The 17452-nt window shown below is 50.2% G+C and overlaps 1 protein-coding gene across 1 annotated transcript in view; it reads right to left on the bottom strand.

Annotated features, from left to right (window-relative positions):
- SMYD2 (SET and MYND domain containing 2) overlaps window positions 1–17452 on the bottom strand; it is a 39109-nt gene that overhangs the window by 13906 nt on the left and 7751 nt on the right. Inside the window, exons 2-5 of the mRNA XM_015569921.1 lie at window positions 15607–15670; window positions 6872–6982; window positions 4476–4536; window positions 3670–3794 (exon numbers count right to left, since the gene is read on the bottom strand). Coding sequence (XP_015425407.1) covers window positions 3670–3794; window positions 4476–4536; window positions 6872–6982; window positions 15607–15670 — 361 coding nt within the window. The remainder of the gene's footprint in view (window positions 1–3669; window positions 3795–4475; window positions 4537–6871; window positions 6983–15606; window positions 15671–17452) is intronic.

Raw genomic sequence — 17452 nt, 5'->3', positions numbered from 1 at the left:
CAACAATCTGTGCCTTCAAGCGACACCCAGTCTATTGGGCGACAGTTCGGTGGGTGCCTTCATTTGAATCTAGTTTCAGAGCTGGAAGGGGACTCGGTCTCTCTACTTTTCAGATGGTGAAACTGAGGTCAGAGAGGAGCGGTGACTTGTCCAACGCCAGCAGTGAAGGTGGAGAGTCTTGTCCTCCGAGCTGATAGGAAGGTGTCAGGGGACCACCCTCTTCCACAGCAGACACACAGCACTGCTGCATTTCAGGCCGATGAATGGGCTTTTGAACACTAGCATTTGAGGAGCACTTCCTCTGGGCCAGGCACTGTGCTAGGTGCTGCCTATTTACCTCTCGCAGTTTGCACTGCTACTCTGGCACAACCCATTTTACAGATCTGGAAACTGAGGCTCAGAGAGGTCAAGGATTTAAGTCACTTGTTCAAAGCCACACAAGGAGCAAGTGGGAAAGCAAGGAGTCAGAATTCCAACTAGACATTCTGACAGCAAACCTGTCAGAAACAGGTTTCTTTACACTACACCACGTTTCTCTGAAAACTGTTCTGATCTATGAATGTTAATGTGGCAGTTTTACTTACAATTAAAGGGCCAATGGTAAGAATTTAATCAGGACTTTCATTCATTCAACAAAGTTTACTGGAGCATGAACGGTGTGTCCTGCACTTTAGTGAGTACTGAGTGATGTATATAGAGTGGATACCACCACGCCTCCGCCGTGTCTGGGACCCACAAGACGACAGATGTTTGCAGAATGAATGAGAGAATTTAGCAGCAATTTCCAAACTGATCTAGGGACAGACTGGCTTGAGATATGGGACACTTGCTCCTTCGCTTCTTCGTCTCCCCCTCCGCATGGAGCTCAAGCGGACCAGTCTCTGACTCCAAATGCCTCAGGCTCGAATGTTCTGTAACTACCGGAGGCTTTTCCTCTCTGCCCGCCTCCTCTTACTGTGCAAGAGTGAGTGTGTTTCTTCATAAGCAAAGGCTCCTACAAGCACAGTGTCATCACTGTTCCTTTCTCGGAGGCGGTGATGGTGTTTAAGCCAAACTGCACAGCAATTTGCCTGTCAGCTTTCCCTGCCATCTGAAATATTCTCAGAGGAGAAAAGTGAACTTGGGTGGTAAGAAAGATGCATGGGCCATAGTCCTTCCCCCCCGCCCCCCAAGTCAAATCAGGCGTAAGTGCCTCGCTAAAGCTAGTCTCATAATTAGCATTTAGACTAGATGTAGGCTGCACACCAAAAATACATTTCCCAACCCTGCATATGCTCCCAGCGATTAAAATGTACCTCCGTGCTGTGGAGGGAGTGCAGGCACCTTCGGCCGCCAGCTGCGGCTGGGCCACACTTAACCCACCACCCTCCTGTGAGCCAGGGAGGAATGGGCTTGGAGGCTGGAACGGCGGACAGGGGGCTGGGGGCCGAGAGGCAGGACCAGAGCGTGGTGTGAGGCTGGGACAGCACTTGTTATTTTTGTTTTAGAGTTTTCTTTGGGGATACTGAGTGTCCATTTTCAAATGTACCTATGGAAAAAAAAAATATATATATATGTGTGTGTATGTGTGGGTGTGTTTGTGTATCTCAGAATGGATATTATGATTTGATGAATATAAAGTCTACAAAGGAATTCATTATCTATGGTTATACATGTGTGAGTGAATATATATGTGTGTGTATATATGTGTTTGTGTGTGTATGTGTGTGTGTGTGTACATGTACTTGTATCTATCTCTTGGATTTCCTGAGTCAGTTCAAAATTCAGACTCTCAGTCATTTTCACCACAAATATACTGCTTATGAGATCTTGATTTTTGGTAATGAAAACATGGTCCCATATCCACTATGCCACCACTGAGAAGTCCTACCAGCATGCCTTTCTGTCTTGGAGGAAAAGCTATCTTTTTTACACAGCTAGAAGTGAAGAGAAGATACCACATATTTTTATTTCACCTCTTCTGCTTTCTCACATAACCATGCCTCAACTAACACAGAAAAAAAAGTCACTTATCTAGTTCTTTAAAAATGTAAGAGAAGTCAATACCTCAACTTTCCTTTGTTACCCAAATCCACTGTTTTGGGACCCTTAACAAAGCCCGCTGTAAATCAGGATAATATGAAAAACAGGGAGGTTTGCACTGTCAGTACTTTAATATCATAACCTGAACCCCCTTTTTCTTCATAAAGAATCACTCTGTCTGTTTTGTAACGGACAGTCCCATAACAGAAATGCATCTATTTCTGAAGGAGCTCATCCAACTGCCAGCAGTCCTGCTCCTGGAGGGAAGGTGGGCAGTGGTGAAGCTCGCTTCTTTCTTCATACGTGTAATTTTTAAAGTGGGAGAATTGTGGGTCCTTTTTCCACCTTTTTCTTCTTCTTAGTCTTTTCTTAAGTTACACATGCTCGTGTGTAGAAAATCCAAGAAATCATCCAGCGACAAAAAAGCAAAAATTTTCCACAACTCAGATGACCGACTGTGAACTTCCATTTCATCATTTTTCACACATGCGTGTACTTCATATTACACACATTCATCCTGCTTTTGCGCTTAATGCACCATCGATGCTTTTCCATGTCTTTAGACATTCTTTGAAATATAACTTACAGCCAATGCCATCATTTATTTACCAAACTCTGACTGGTGACCATTTAGAATATTTTCTTTTTTTCTTGGTTTTGAAGAGAACCCCACACTAAAAAATTGCATGCCCATCTCTGCCCACAGTCTCCGACTGCTTCCTTAGGACGCATTCCTGGAAATGTCATTACTGGGTCAAAGGGGACACAGGGGATGCTGAACCTGTGCTGAGAACAACGTGTGAGTTTGTACCCAAGCTCCTTTCTATAGCAGAGCCTGAAGTTCCGGCAGGGAATGCAGCTCCTGGCGCCATGGGGCAGTATTCCACACGTTCAGCGTCAGGGGAAACGCAGGCCTGTTAGGGAGGGAGGCCCGATCCAGCAGGTGTGGCAGGAAGGGCCACCCTCGCAGTAACAGGAAGTCGAGGGCGCCGGCGGCACTTTCTCCTCTGTTCTACCCGAGCCCGAGCCTTAGCCTTCCCAGTCCTGTAAAGTTGCTCTTGTCTAGAACCTTCTCTAATTCTGTATGATATCTTTTGGGTAAACATGGGCTTCTCTAAAGATTTCTGGCCAGGCTCCTTGCACCTAGACTCCCAGGGCTCCCCTCTGGGGGGACTCTTCGTCCAGGCCATGGAGAGGGCCTCTCTGGGGACATCTGTACGTGCCTTAGCTTTATCAGCACCGTGTTGGTGGGAATAACCAGCGCTGCTGTCAGAATGGAAGGTGTCAGGGAAGAAAGGTAAAACTTAATGTGGGATCCTCAAGTGGGCTTTTCTTTTCAAAGCGCTCTCTGTGTGCCATGGCCCCGGGCACTGGCAAGGCCTGTTTTCATAAACTCTTCCTGGGACACGAGGCAGAGGGAGGGTGAATTTCCTGTGCTCCACCCACCGACTTGAGGCCAGCACCAGGAGGACCCTGATCTGCTCAAGGTCACCTAGCAAGGCCATGCCAAACAGGGTCCAACAGGTCAGGAGACTTGTGCTCACAGAGGCCATCACTCTATTTCTGCTCACGCTCCCCGGGCGTGTGCTGGGGACAGGGCTCGGGCCGGGGAAGCTACTCGCTGTGTCCCCTGACTGTGCCCCTTACCTGTGCAAAGAGCGCTACCAGGCTCTCCTGGTCGGGGAACTCGAGGTGCTTGGAGTAGAAGTGATGGAGAGCGGAAATGTCACTCTGAATCAGATCCTTCTTCTCGTTGTCTAATTTATCCAGATCTGTGGGCAAACACACCGTGACTCAGCAGGCAGAAAACTGGGTTTCTAGCTACACCCTTTTCTTACTGTAAATGGCATGAAGGAGACAGGAAACGTATGGGGAACCCCAGAAAATATCCTCCCTCATCACTCGGTCTAATGGATGAACCCCATGGGAAGAAAAGCTATTTCTTCTCTTCCTCTGACACCTGATGTCACTCAGGATGTGACATTTCAACTGACCACTGGCCATGAGGTCAGGGATGCGTGGCCATGACCAATAACCAGCCTCAGCCCATTCGGGGGGCCCCCAGTTGGCCCTGGAATTGGTGTCATGATCGAGAAGCCAGAGAACCCCCCATTTAAAGAGTTTCAGTAAAGATATAGGCTGTTTACAGGACTGCAACTCAGCAAGGATCCAAAAATATTCAGCAGGCCAGGAGAGCCCGCAGAGATGACTGGGAATGCAATAACTCATCCTGCAAGTTCCTACTCCCCATTAATTACTTCCCAGTAATCCTGTCGACTCAGAAAAACAAGGTTTAGTCATTTTTTTTCAAAACAGCACCTAAAGTAAAAACTATTCGTGATAAGATCACCACCCACACCGAGACAAGCTGTCACCTCCTGTCCTCGGTCCTGCCCCATCCACGTCAAACGTGGAGAAAAAGTAACCACGCCGCCGGTCACAGAGACACTTACGCGATTCAAACTCCTTCACGGTTAACAATTTCTCTGACGGCGTCCTCTCCGGGTGGCTTTTCTAGTAAGCAGGGAAGAAATCACACAAAAAGGGATTTTAACAACCAGGGCAAAATGTGCTTTCACTTTTACACCCCCATGAAGGAAAAGCAACAATTCTCAATGAAGGCGAGAAAGTGACCCCAAATCCACCATTGGGGCTCTGAGAGTGCCTGCCCAATGTTCAAACCCAAGACTCCTTTGAAACTTTTTGGTGTATTTTTTTTTTAAGCATCTGCCGTGTGCCTTAACATCCCGCTAATGCTATGCACACAGTAGGCTCAAAAAAAAAATGCTTGTTATGGGAAAGAACAGTGGCTGGAAAACAACTTTTTAGGGCCCTGGCTTTAAAAGGCCCTGAGCCTACAGATGAGCCGTCCTATTGATTATTTCTCCTTCTGAAAAGGAACAAAATCAAACCCCCCATCCATTTTACACTTTCTTTAAGCATAAGCTGAAATGATCTCAAATTCCGTGTTTCAAAAAGAACACTTTGGGTCGCGTCTGCGAGCCCGGATTTGCTTTAAACGCGTGGCGGCCTTTGTTCTAGGCGTCCCCAGAGGAGCGGACAATAGTAAACCCGCTAAGGCTTTGAGGACATGAATAAACTCGGTGTTGACAAGAGCTCAAAGGCAGGGCTCCGGAGCTGGCCCGAGGCGTGTCTTTGTCATCGGCTATTCAATGTGGGGATACAGGTGGTCTCGCAGGGCGCGCTCACCTCCCTAGTTAACATGTTGAGCTTCCCCCTGGTAGCTGGGTAGCCCGGCTCCCCTAATCCTTTGCAAGCCACTCGAATACAAATGGTCTGTTTTTTTAATCATCCAATCCTGCAGAGATGAAAAGGTGGCCAGGTAACTTTTCCTTGAAGAGACTATTAGTGGCCGTAGTAATTACAATCAGAGTTGAATGAAACGGGACTAAACGCATCGCAGCATTCGGGCGACCCTCCTAGCACCACCACATTTCAATAGTTCTTGTGGGGAGCAGGAATCTTCCATTCACAGGATGCATTTCTCTAAGATGGGTAGTACATTTTGCCTGGGAAAGCTTTTCATTCAGGAAAGTACACCAGCTCCTTCTGGGTTCTTAACCACAACTCTATAAATAACATCAACGGTGGCGGGGGCCGGGGGGCAGCTTGGTCAACCAACCCTCCCAGGATGCCTGCAGAGCTAACGGGATGGCTTATTTACCCTGACACCTCACCCAGGCACACGGCTGCCCCCTACCCTTTCCTTCTGACCAAGTACCCTGCATATAGTTAAGGATAACGGTATAGTAAGGATCCAAAAGTCAACCTCCTCCAGGGAAACCAATCCTGATTTCTCCGGCTCCCTCGGCAGACACCCTGCCTGCCTCTGGTTACCCTGAGCTGGTGCCCTGGCATTTCAGCGAGCACCTGACCCCGGCTGAACATAACGGAGCGGTGAGCTCAGAGTTCGGAAATGATCCACTTCTGTTTACGCGGCCCAGGATCCCAACTTAGTCTGGGAACAGCGTGGTGCTAATCAGTATGATCCCATTTGGCTCAGATAAAAAATACAAAGTTTTAAAAGTGGGGGGGAGGTGGTGGCAATAAAGAAGAGGGGGGTGAAGTTTCAGCTTAAAAGAAAGACAGCAGAGGCTCTGCCACCACCCGGTTATTAGCAAGTATCTCCATGGACATAAATGCCTTGCGAGCCCCGTGTGGCCTATTTCACTGTGTCCTCCCTCTCTTTACCTTGGCCCCTTGGAGACCAGGCAGCTCACTGACAGGTGATCAGTGAGGACTAAGCAGACTAGGGGAGAGCCGCCCATTGTGGCGTCATTTTGGGAACATGTCTTTCCTCCCTTCTTCCTTTCACCCTCTGCCCCCTGCCTCGATTTCTCCTTTTCCACTCTGCTTCCTCTTCTCACCTGCATGTGCCTTCCGGGCTGTCCCATCCCACCCCTCACCTGCCTAGACGTGGGCAGGGAAGGAGACAAGAAGAACAGAACACGGTATAGGAGGGGGGCGTGGGGTGCCCTCTGAGTCAGAAAGGGCTGGTTCCCTAGGATGTGCTCATTCTGTTCAATCGGGTGTTCATGCCTTGAAAAGCCATATTTTCCCATGTAATCCTATCTCATAAAAAAGCTTAGACTTCCACAGCGGTGGCCATGTTCCTGGCCCTGGGTAAGCAATATCCTAGTTGCTTAGGGCAAGTGACAAGCTGGCCTCCACCTGGAGTTGTGTTCCCAGCCCTGTCCTTGTGGAGGCGACAGGAAACGGGTCCAAGGATGAGTAACAAGAGATGATCACACAGGTCAGTTCCTCATCTCTTTGACCTTTAAGAAAACAATTAAATGAAACGCACTTAAGCATTATCCCACGTCCTCACCTGTTTGGCCAGAATCCTCGCAGTGAGCCTTACGGTCTCGGAGGGGTTCCAGTTTTCCCCAAAAACAACCATGGGAGAACATTCCAGCTTGTGCATGGGCCAATCTTCTTTCTGGGAAGGTGAAAAAATAGGATTAAACACACACGTACTGGAATGAAGTTCGAGAGGGGAGGATGCAACAAGTCCTCCTGGCTAAGGTCAAGGGAAATGTGTTTCCTTTCGGAAAACACCACGATGCTCACAACAGCCAGAGATGAAAACATCCTTTAAGGTGCATACGGTCCCATAACCCGGACTCGGGCCTGGCCAGGGCTGTCAGGATGAGAACATGGCTTTGTGCCTCTTCACGAGCGTCTCGCGTCTTTCTGCAGCCTCTCGTTACTCCAGGCCCCACGCGTGCCTTTCCCTCTCTGATCATAGACTGTGATCTTCGGTGGCCATGGTCACGGCGCAGGGGTGAGCGCTCTGGGTCTGAGCCCCTGGCCTGGCCCTGCCGCCTTGCAGCCCTGGTCTCACGTCAGGGCACATAACCGGCTGGCACACACAACAACCTGTCCTGGCCCCTCTGATAGGTGACAACAAAATGCACGTGAGGGCTTCACCGGGGGCCCCCAGGGAGGTGGCAATGCACCTGCTGGGAATATTTAGACTAAGGCTTCCTGCAGATTCAGCGAAGGAAATGGGAAGACTGTACTCCAGTCTCTCCCACGTCTTAAAGTTCTACGCCCCAGGTTGAGGGTGAAGGATACGCGCTCAGTACGGGAAAGGGGGTGATGCCATGGAGTCCCGGAAGAGGAAGGGGGACAGGACACGCGGTGCTGTGGGACCACAGAAGAGGGTAAGGAGTGGGGGGGAAGTGAATGTGACAGCTGGTGACACGGCTAGTGAGGGATGGCCGAGAACTGACCGGACACCACGGAGGTCATGGCCGACTTTGAAAAAAAACAGGTGTGACAGCGTGGAGCACCTACTGGCTGCCTTATTTATGGAGAGAGAGAGAGAGAGAGAGAGAGAGAAATGGGGTGAAGGCTTGGCTTGGTGGGGTGAAGGGGATCACTTTATATTTGGGAAATGTCAGAGCACCCGGATGCTGATGGAGTCGCCACACTCCGCAGTGGCACTGGGTGCTGTCTGTTCTTCCCTCAGCCTTTCCTCCTCAGGACACGGCAGTCCGTTCTTTCAGACGCTCGGGCCAGAAGCCTGGAGCCCCCCTTGTCTCCCTCACATGCACACTACCCCGGGCAAGTCCGTCACCTGTGCCTTCAGAGTACGCCTGGAACCCTTACCACCCCCTTCCAGCCCGCTGCAGCCCTGACGCCTCACGGTGATGACTGCCCTTGCCTTCGACGCCTCTGACCCCTTTGACCGGGATGTCTGGCTCTGCCGACCCCCCCACCGCCTGTGACCCACAGGGCAGCCAGTCATCAGCCTGTTAAACAAAATCCAATCATGCCACCTCTCAGCCCAGAGCAAAAGGCAAAGCCTGGGGTGACCTGTGAGGACACATGAAGGGAGGAGTCACTCCCCCTGCCTCCTGACCACGAGGGCTGCACATTCTCCTTCTTGTCCCTGAACAAACCAGGCACGCTCCTGCCTCAGGACCCTTGGCACCCGCTGTATTTCCTGGCTGGAACTTTCTCCTAAATACCCATAACACCCCTCCCTCGTTCCTCCGTGTCTCTGCTCCAATCGCCTTTTCAGGACACCTGCCATGGATAGGTACCCTGCCCAAAACAGCACTTTCTGCATCTTTATGTTTCTCCTTAGTACCTCTCACCACCTGATATATTACACATTCATTAGGTTTCTGGCTCAGTGTTCCCCCACCCATTACAACAAAGGAACTTCGTCTGTTTTGTTCCCACCTATAACCCCAGAGCTTAGAACAGTGCCTCACTTTTACGAGACTCTCAATAAAGTTTCCGAATGAATGAAGATGACTCCCTCCCCCGTCTCCTCCTTCCCTCCACCCCGTTCCAAGGAGGAAGGACACGGTGTCACCTAGTGATTGAACGCTGTGTGTGGCACAGACCCTGGCTCCAGTGCTGTTCCAGGATGTTCTGCAGAGTTAAATGACGCCGTGCCTAATATAACTGAGAGCGGGGAGAGGAAGAAATGGCAAGGTCTACACGAGGGAGGGGAGGATCTGCTTTTAGCCGAAGCCTAAAATAAGAGCGTGGTGCATGAGGTAGGGGCAGGTGGGTCCAGCTCCCTTCAGGCAAGCCAGCGCCCTTCCCAGACGCAAAGCAAAACAGAGAGAGGCAAAGAGGGCTCCAGGCCTGGGGATGCTGATGGGAACATCTGCCAGGGACAGTGACTGACAACTGGGAACGAGGTCCGCCATGACCCCAGGAACTCTAACGAGAGGCCTCTGCGGGGCCTGTGAGAGGCTGGTTTTCTGAACTGTCAATGGTGTGTCTCTGATGTTTAACCACAACAAGCTCCTGGGAGAAAGAAGTTTAATATTATTTATTCATATGCTTGGTACAAAATGAATGTGGATGTAAACAGCACGCGATGTTGACATTTACTGATGTAAGTGCCTCAAAGGGAAGGGAGCCTACCCACCAGGCACGCTCTGGGAGGAGGAGGGCAGAGTGCTGTCAGGTCGGACGCTGGTTGGGGGGTCAGGAAACCTAAATTCTTTTTTTCTTTTTAATGTAATTTTATTGATTTCAGAGATGAAGGGAGAGGGAGATAGAAATAGCAATGATGAGAGAGAATCAAAGATCGGCTGCCTCCTGCATCCCCCCTTACTGGGATCAAGCCCGCAACCCGGGAATCTGCCCCTGACCAAGAAGCAAACTGTGACCTCCTGGTTCATAGGTTGATGCTCAACCACTGAGCCACACGGCCGGACTGAAACCTGCATTCTTATGCCCGCTCTACAGCGAAGCAGCAACATGACGCCGGACAGGCCTCTTAATCCCTTTGCGTCCGTAGCCTTGGCCGTAAATAACATGATCCTTAAGTTACTTAGCAGGTCCAGAAGTCTGAGTCTACGATTTTACACCTTCCAACAGTGCTAATCAGGGACAAAGCTTGAGGCCTCCCAAGAAATGTAGGGAACTTCCCAGGATAATCAGGCATTCATGTCACCAGAAAGGGACGGGGGGAGGGTCCAATCAGCTCATCCACAGGAAGCACTTAGGACAGTGCCTGGCACACAGTGCCCTCACAGCAGCGTAACTGTTCATTTATGGGTTCGTTCGTTCATTCATTCATTCAATGAGCTCTGCAACTGACCCTAGAAGCAGGGATGGGAGAGGAAGTCTTTGACTTTACATAGTTTATGCCTTTATCAGAACAAGAGCACCCGTAACGTGATACTGTCCCACATAGCAGTTAAGTCAGAGAGATGGGTCGCTTCCAGGAAGTGCAGAATCACATAAGTTTCATCAAGAGAAATTAATCAGGATCATAATGTTTTCACTTTCTTTAGAAAGGTGATGATGACGTTATCTTAGAGAACCTGAGGCAAGCTGCCCTAGTTTTGCACATACGATATTATAAACAATCAGACTGAACAAAGAACAAAACTGGGGGAAAATTAGGCTATTTATTTATTTATTGTTGTATTAGCAGCTTCTTTGTACACAGAGTGGTTTTGCAACCCTTTGTGTTTTTTAAAACATTTTTTTGTCAGTTTCTCTAAAACTGTTTATCCTATTTTTTTCCTTCTAAATTCAAGCTATTACTCCTGCCCTGATTGCAATCTTTATAAACATTTTTATGTAGCCAAAACCGGTTTGGCTCAGTGGATAGAGCGTTGGCCTGCGGACTGAAAGGTCCCAGGTTCGATTCCGGTCAAGGGCATGTACCTGGGTTGCGGGCACATCCCCAGTGGGAGATGTGCAGGAGACAACTGATCGATGTTTCTCTCTCATCAATGTTTCTAACTCTCTATCCCTCTCCCTTCCTCTCTGTAAAAAATCAATAAAATATATTAAAAAAAACATTTTTATGTAAACTCGGATCCCATTTTCCAGAAAAAAATAATATACAGTAAAAATAAATGCACGGGAAGGATTCCAAAAGACGTCTACCAAAGCATCACTAGTGATTTTCTCTGGAAAGGTAAGATTACAGATACTCTTCCTGATCATTCAGACTGGACTTTCTGAGTTTTCTACAGGAAGCACAGGTTATCTGTGCAATCAGCTCAAACAAGTCAACCCACATAAAAGTAAGACATGGACTTTTTTTGTACCCTTTAAACTTCTCTTGCATTTTGAGCCAACATACCACCTGCTCTGCACGACTTACCTTTTTGTGCATGGACAAAAGTGCTGCAAGAGGCAGAAAGAGCTCCTAACCTGTCTCACGGTGCACCAGCCTTTCCAAGCCTGGAAGAGTGACTGCTAAGTCAGCCGGTTTTCTGCAGAGCAAAGGATACACTGTCTTCCTGGCTCAGGAGACCCCATTTCTATTGCCAAGTCCCCCTCTCTAATGCTTGCATTTGGTGTCTCTCTAGTTCTCATGGCGCCTTCAAAACAGACACAGGCCACTTGTACATACATACTTGGGCTTTCCTACAATGTGGACGAGTGAGAAAATGTCACACACTTTCCATTACCTTCGAGAGGAAGGGGGAGCAAATGGAGGCAGGACCATCTCACGGGGAGGTGACCGACGCTGCTGATCCCCCACCCCGAGGACACATGCTCTGTTCTGTATCCCCCGAAAAGAGTGATTGTAGGGGTGCACTCAGCCACGCATACACAGATTCTTCCCGTGTAAAACATGTAGAAAAGGTTTCTAAATATTACTTAAAAGTAAGTGGCTCCGTTTACGATGCTTCCTATGTCTGCGAGACCAAAGGGAATGTAACCAAGATAGAAGCCGTGACTCCGGCCCATTCACTGATCACCCAGAACCACGACAGGTCCTGGGAGCATGTCGGAGGCATTTTCTGCACTTCAGGGTTTTTTCCAGTTGATACAAATCAAGGACTTTCTCACATCCTTAGCCACATGCTCCTCACATGTGCTTTTTAAAAAAATTTTTTATCCAGGCCAGGGCATGCCCCTTCCTACTTTCAAAAGCACTCATAACTCCATCACCTCCGTGTACACCACACAAACAGTTTTGTTCTGCTTGTTAATGTTAAGAAATAACACCCTAGAAAGTTCTACTCCTCAGTGATTCCTCTAAAACCACCGACTTTCTAAAGCGATTCTCTTAAACATGTCATTTAATGGGGTGCCGTTTAATGGAGCCTGAGTGAGAGAAGAATACGCTGAGCTTTCTAGGCATATTTATAAAAATAAATATCGTTCATGAAAACACACAGGTTACAACACAGGCCTACCCTAAAAGCAGTTTCTGTTTCTTTTGTATTTCCCCCCATTACCCTTTCATGCATCGTCAATTAAAATCTTTCCTCTGGCAGGATCACACGGAGTCAAGTGAAGGAAGAGGAGAAAGTCAATGGGACAGGATGTAGCCAAACTGTAGAAAATACAGCAAAATCCTAACACGCTGAGGTTACAGAGAAGGGTCTGGGGAGAATGCACCCGTCCATGAAAGTCCACTTCTGCTTCTGTAACACGTTCCCCTGGTGAATATATTCCTCGGGGGCCCTCAGCATTCCCGCGCACAGTGCCGGAAAGCGGTGACAGGCCTCCTCTAGCCCTCGGTATGCACTGCGTGACGTTAGGCAGGTCACTCAACCAGCATGGGCGTTGTTTCAGCTACTCTGAACCTGATCGCCTTCATTCCAACCTCACCCTCTGTTGTGTGGTGGTGCCCCCCGGGCCCCCCCAGGCCTGCAGGTGGGTGGGGTCCACCTGTGGGGGAGGCTCAGGGAGGGCGAGGCTTCCTCAGGCGGCGAATAATTCAATTACCTTCCTCATCCTGCTCCTGTTTCGTGCCACCTTGATTCCTGTACCAGAGCCTCCAGGTGGATCCCATCCAAACATCCCCGCAGGCGGAATCCTGAGGACGTTTTCACCCGGAGCAAGTGCCTCAGATTCCTCCCTAAGGACGCAGGACGCCCTCGCACTTACTGTTATTAAATCCCTGGGACCACTCTGTCCCATTGTAACGCTCTGCTCTGCACCGACTTAGCTCTTCAGAGCTAAAGGATGGGAAACCATGGCCGTCAGCCCCTGCCTTCAACCAGAGGAGGCAGATGAAACAAAAGGGAAACGTACAGGTCGGATCCAGCCTGTCACCTCTGGAAACCAGGGGCTCCGGGAGCAGTGTTATCACTGGTCATCGAGGAGGATCCTCTGGCCCCTAGATTCTTAACAGACGCACAGGAAAACTGACCTGTAGAAGTGCTCCCCAGGCTGAGGGTGCACCGCCCAGGAACTGGGCAAGCAGCAGGGAACACGCCACATATCGCACGGCTGAACTCAGCGAGCTGCCTAGGCCTAAGGCCTCTGAACACAACTGAAAATCACAGGCCTGCAGCCTCCATCCTGGGGTTCCTTGCTCCCCAGGCAAGCTCTTCAGGATTTAACCAGCTGTACAATGCGACTACAGGAAGAGAATGCAGACGGTCAGCTGCCTGTGGTGCAGTAATAAACAGGCACTCAGGTTGGTGTGTTTGGTTAATGTGAACCTCCCAGGAGAGGGCACCCCTCACTCTGTGCTCACAAATGGGGTTCTGAATCTGCAAATCTGGGAGACTAGGTCCTGAAGGCAGGGGAACCTCGCAGAGCCACCTTAAAACCCCAACATGGACCATAATGATTCATTAAAATAATGCCACCTAGTGAGGCTGATGGGGGGGTGGGGGAGGGTAGCTTATGCTTAAGACACCCAGAGTTGACTCAGCACCTCACACTTCACGATGTTCTCTGTTAATGCTGAGTTCACAGCGAATCAGAGAAGTGTAGACTCGTTTTGTAATAAGCATCTCTCACACGGTACACACCATTAGTGGTCTCAAGGTCTCAGAATCCGTCCATTCTCTTAGGTTAAAAAACAAACACACAAGCCCCTTAAATCTAAAGCATGCTGTATGCGTTATTCTTAGCATAAGCCTGAGCTTCAGTTCCGCCTGTATTATTGTAACATTATTTTTTCATAAGCCCTCCCCCCTGTACACAGTGTCGGTTTAGAGAGATTTCATATCTGTCACTTGGCCCGGACAATTCATGACAATGGGCATTACTGTCCATGTTTACACTTGAAGAAACTGAGATGGAGGGCTGTCCCTGGAATTGCCAAGTTCACAGAGCTAGTAAGTTGCAGAGCTGGGATCCCGGCCTCCTGCTAGTCTGGGTCGTATTCCCTGAATTGTATGGGACTTACTACCTGCTTCTCTAGAGACCCAGAATATAATAAGTTATTTTTTCTAGACGTGTTTCAGTTAAATATAGAAACAGCTAACTTATCAGGCCTGGGTCACATCATAGAAGCCCCAGGGCTCACCGACGTCTCCAACGCCACAGCCATCTATCCACAGAATATTCTATCCACAATTGGTGGGGGAAAATGGTCTCTCCTCTTCAAGAGAAGGCCCACTCCCCGAAAACTCAACCACAGGCCCATGTAGAGTCTCACTGTCGCACAGGCGGGCAGCTTCCGGAAGCCTGTCCTGGAGACGCAGAGCGGTGGACTGTGCCTGTGGCCTCGGCTGCCAAGGGAGACACGCCCTCGCCAATGGCACAGTCGGGGCCTCATTCTGGCAAGGGCCCACTGTGGCTGGAGCGCCTCGGTCAGATGACATAAGGGCTTAGCAACCTCTCCCATGGCTAAATAATGCTCTTTGGGGACATTCAGAGGCCAGCTGCACAGGGAGAGGAGAAGGAAACAAACGAAATCGTGGGCAATCAGAAGTAGATGGGGGTGGGGGGCGGGATGTGATGACAACAGGTCACTCCATCAGTTGGAGCTGCTGTTTAAGAGCATCAGCATGTCCCAGGGTGTGTTTTATAGGTTTCCATCTAAAAAATAGACTGGGGAGCCCTAGCCAGTTTGGCTCCGTGGATTGAGCCCCCAAGACCTGTGAACTGAAGGGTCTTGGGTTTGATTCCAGTCAAGGGCATGTACCTTGGTTGCAGGTTTGATCCCCAGCCCTGATCGGGGTGTGTGGAAGGCAACCAATGGATGTGTCTCTCACATCGATGTTTTTCTCACTCTGTCTCTCCCCGCCTAACACCCACCCTGCAAGGCTTTCTCCAAGCTCCTCAAGCTTCCCATTCCCGAGTTACAGGTCCCTTGAGACTTCTCCATCAAACCGGATGCCCGTGGTCTGCACACAGCCAGCCTCCTGACCCGCCCAGCCCCAGTCCCAGTACAAGTTCGGAGCAGCCACCCTCCAGCTGTACAAAGGCCATGATGCCAGGGGCTCTCCTTGAGTCTGGCTGGAATCGGGCTGGGTGTGGCCTGTTACAGCCCAAGGGATGCAAACGTTTTAAAGACAGCACTTTAGCATTTCTCATCTGTCATATCTGCATGTTCCATCTGCTGCTGGTGGTCTTGGGGGCAAACTGTCAACCTTGGCACACACCTGCCTGTGCCCCACATGGCTCTCCTTGTGTCTTTCCCAAGTCTCCTCCTGCTCCCTTTTCCTGGTCCTATTAATGGCGCCCAAATGTTACTGTCTGGGTCCTGGGCCAGCACACAGGGGTATCCAGCCACATCCTACACCACAACGAGGCTTTCCAGCTCCGGCTGCAGGAGGGGGCCTGGGGGAGCCATGCCAAGCCAGAGAAGGATGTTGGGGGGGTCCCGATTTTTATGGAAACAAGGCCCTCCCTGCCAGTTGGCCCAGCACCTACCTGACACTCCACATTGCAGTAAAATGCCTGCTTGCATCTTCCACATTTGGACAATCCTTCTTTCCTTAAAAACAGAAAGGGCACGGTAGTGGCGAGAGGCACAGACACGTGAAGCCGCACATTTTATCATGCAATAATCCAAGCCATCTGGTCGGGAAGCAGAGCCAAGATTCCCCGTACCTTCCTCTCCCACGGATCAGTGGCATTTTCCCAGAGGAGATTGTGACCAGATTCAGTCCTTGAGGAGGAGCGAGCGGGTCCAATCGCACACGCTCCGGCAGCATTTACTGTCCCCGACAGCGTGAAGAGCACTTTCCAAAGCGGGGGAAGCCACGCTCTTGGACTCGTGCACCTGGCTTGGGACATCGCAGCTGCTCACATCACCTGCACTATTACTCAGTAGTTTGGGCAACTCAAAGGCTTTTAGGTCTTGATTTCCTCACCTGCTGCAGAGGGACAGACATAAACCATTGTGGAGGTCTGACATCCTAAAGACAGAGGACTAAGGTACACAGGAAACTGTAGTGTGAGTGAAACCTTTATTGTTACCCTTAGGCCCAGTGCACAAAATTCGTGCATTCAGGAGGGTCCCTCAGCCTGGCCTGTGCCCTCTCGCAGTACAGGAGCCCTCAGGGGGATGTCCAACTGACAGCAGGGGGTGGGCCTATGCTGGCAGTTGGACGTCCTTAGCGCTGCTGGGGAGGCAGGAGAGGCTCCTGCCACTGTCCCTGTACTCGCCAGCTGTGAGCCTGGCTTCTGGCTGAGCAGCGCTCCCCCTGTGGGAGCGCACTGACCACCAGGGGGCAGCTCCTGCATTGAGCATCTGCCCTCTGGTGGTCAGTGTGCGTCATAGCGACCAGTCATTCCACCATTTGGTCAATTTGCATATTAGCCTTTTATTATATAGGAAGAGATGCCAGTGATGCAGGAGATGAGATTGCCCATGTCAGTAATTCAAATGTCCAGAAAGCGAAGTTTGAAAATAATGCAACCCAGCAAGCGGGGACATATCCTTGAGTAGAACAGGACTGGCTGTGATTGGTCCCCACACCACCTCATCAGTGTGCTCCTGAGCGGTTCTCCTGCCTCTTCCTAATCCGGTCAATGCTCCCTGTGCACTGGGGCAGTACCTGCTTCCCAGGAAGGACAGGGATACGGAGCTTTCCAACTGCTGTGTGTGAAGCAGCTGATGAGCATTAGATGAGCCAAAGCTTTTTTTTAAAAAAAAAAACTATGAAGCTACTGAATTAAACCCCACACGGACAGAACTCTTAAAAGATGGTCTGGAGCTGGGGACCTGCCACATGGTTTTCATCAGACCACTATCTGTAAAGCGCACTGTCTGATTCCCACGCTCGGCACTGCAGCCGGCTTTCTGGCCCGTAGACACGCCAGCACCACGAGGGGCATTCTCTGCCACCAGGGCAGCACCTCATCGCCACCCCCTCTGCGCCCGCCCGAGGAGCCGGGGTTCCAGAATGTGCATAATCGCGCTGCAGAAGCCTCCCGGCGGCCAGTGGTGGTTACCACCCAACTCCCACGGGATGCAGGACGGGCGCCGCACGCTACTGTTGGAAGGACGCAGGCTGTCCTGTTTTCATGACAGCACTTGGCTTCCCAAGAGCCGCCTGCAGCACTGGTGGGAGAAAAGCACATCTTGCCGCCGCAGAGGCATAAATAAACGTTCCGAGTTTGCACATCTCACCAGCTCACCAGGGAACCCACGGATTTAGCTGAGTGTATCCTCTGGCCTGAAATGCCCTCGAGGTTGCGTCTCAAGGGCTCGACACTCTAACTTTGCATTTTGGAAGATGAAGTAAATGAGATGCGCGGTCCGCTGGCTTGC

This window comes from Myotis davidii, unplaced genomic scaffold, assembly GCF_000327345.1.
Source record: "Myotis davidii unplaced genomic scaffold, ASM32734v1 scaffold362, whole genome shotgun sequence".
NCBI classification, from domain to species: domain Eukaryota; kingdom Metazoa; phylum Chordata; class Mammalia; order Chiroptera; family Vespertilionidae; genus Myotis; species Myotis davidii.
Note: the sequence above shows the minus strand (reverse complement) of the source record. Positions and strands in the feature narration are given on the sequence as shown.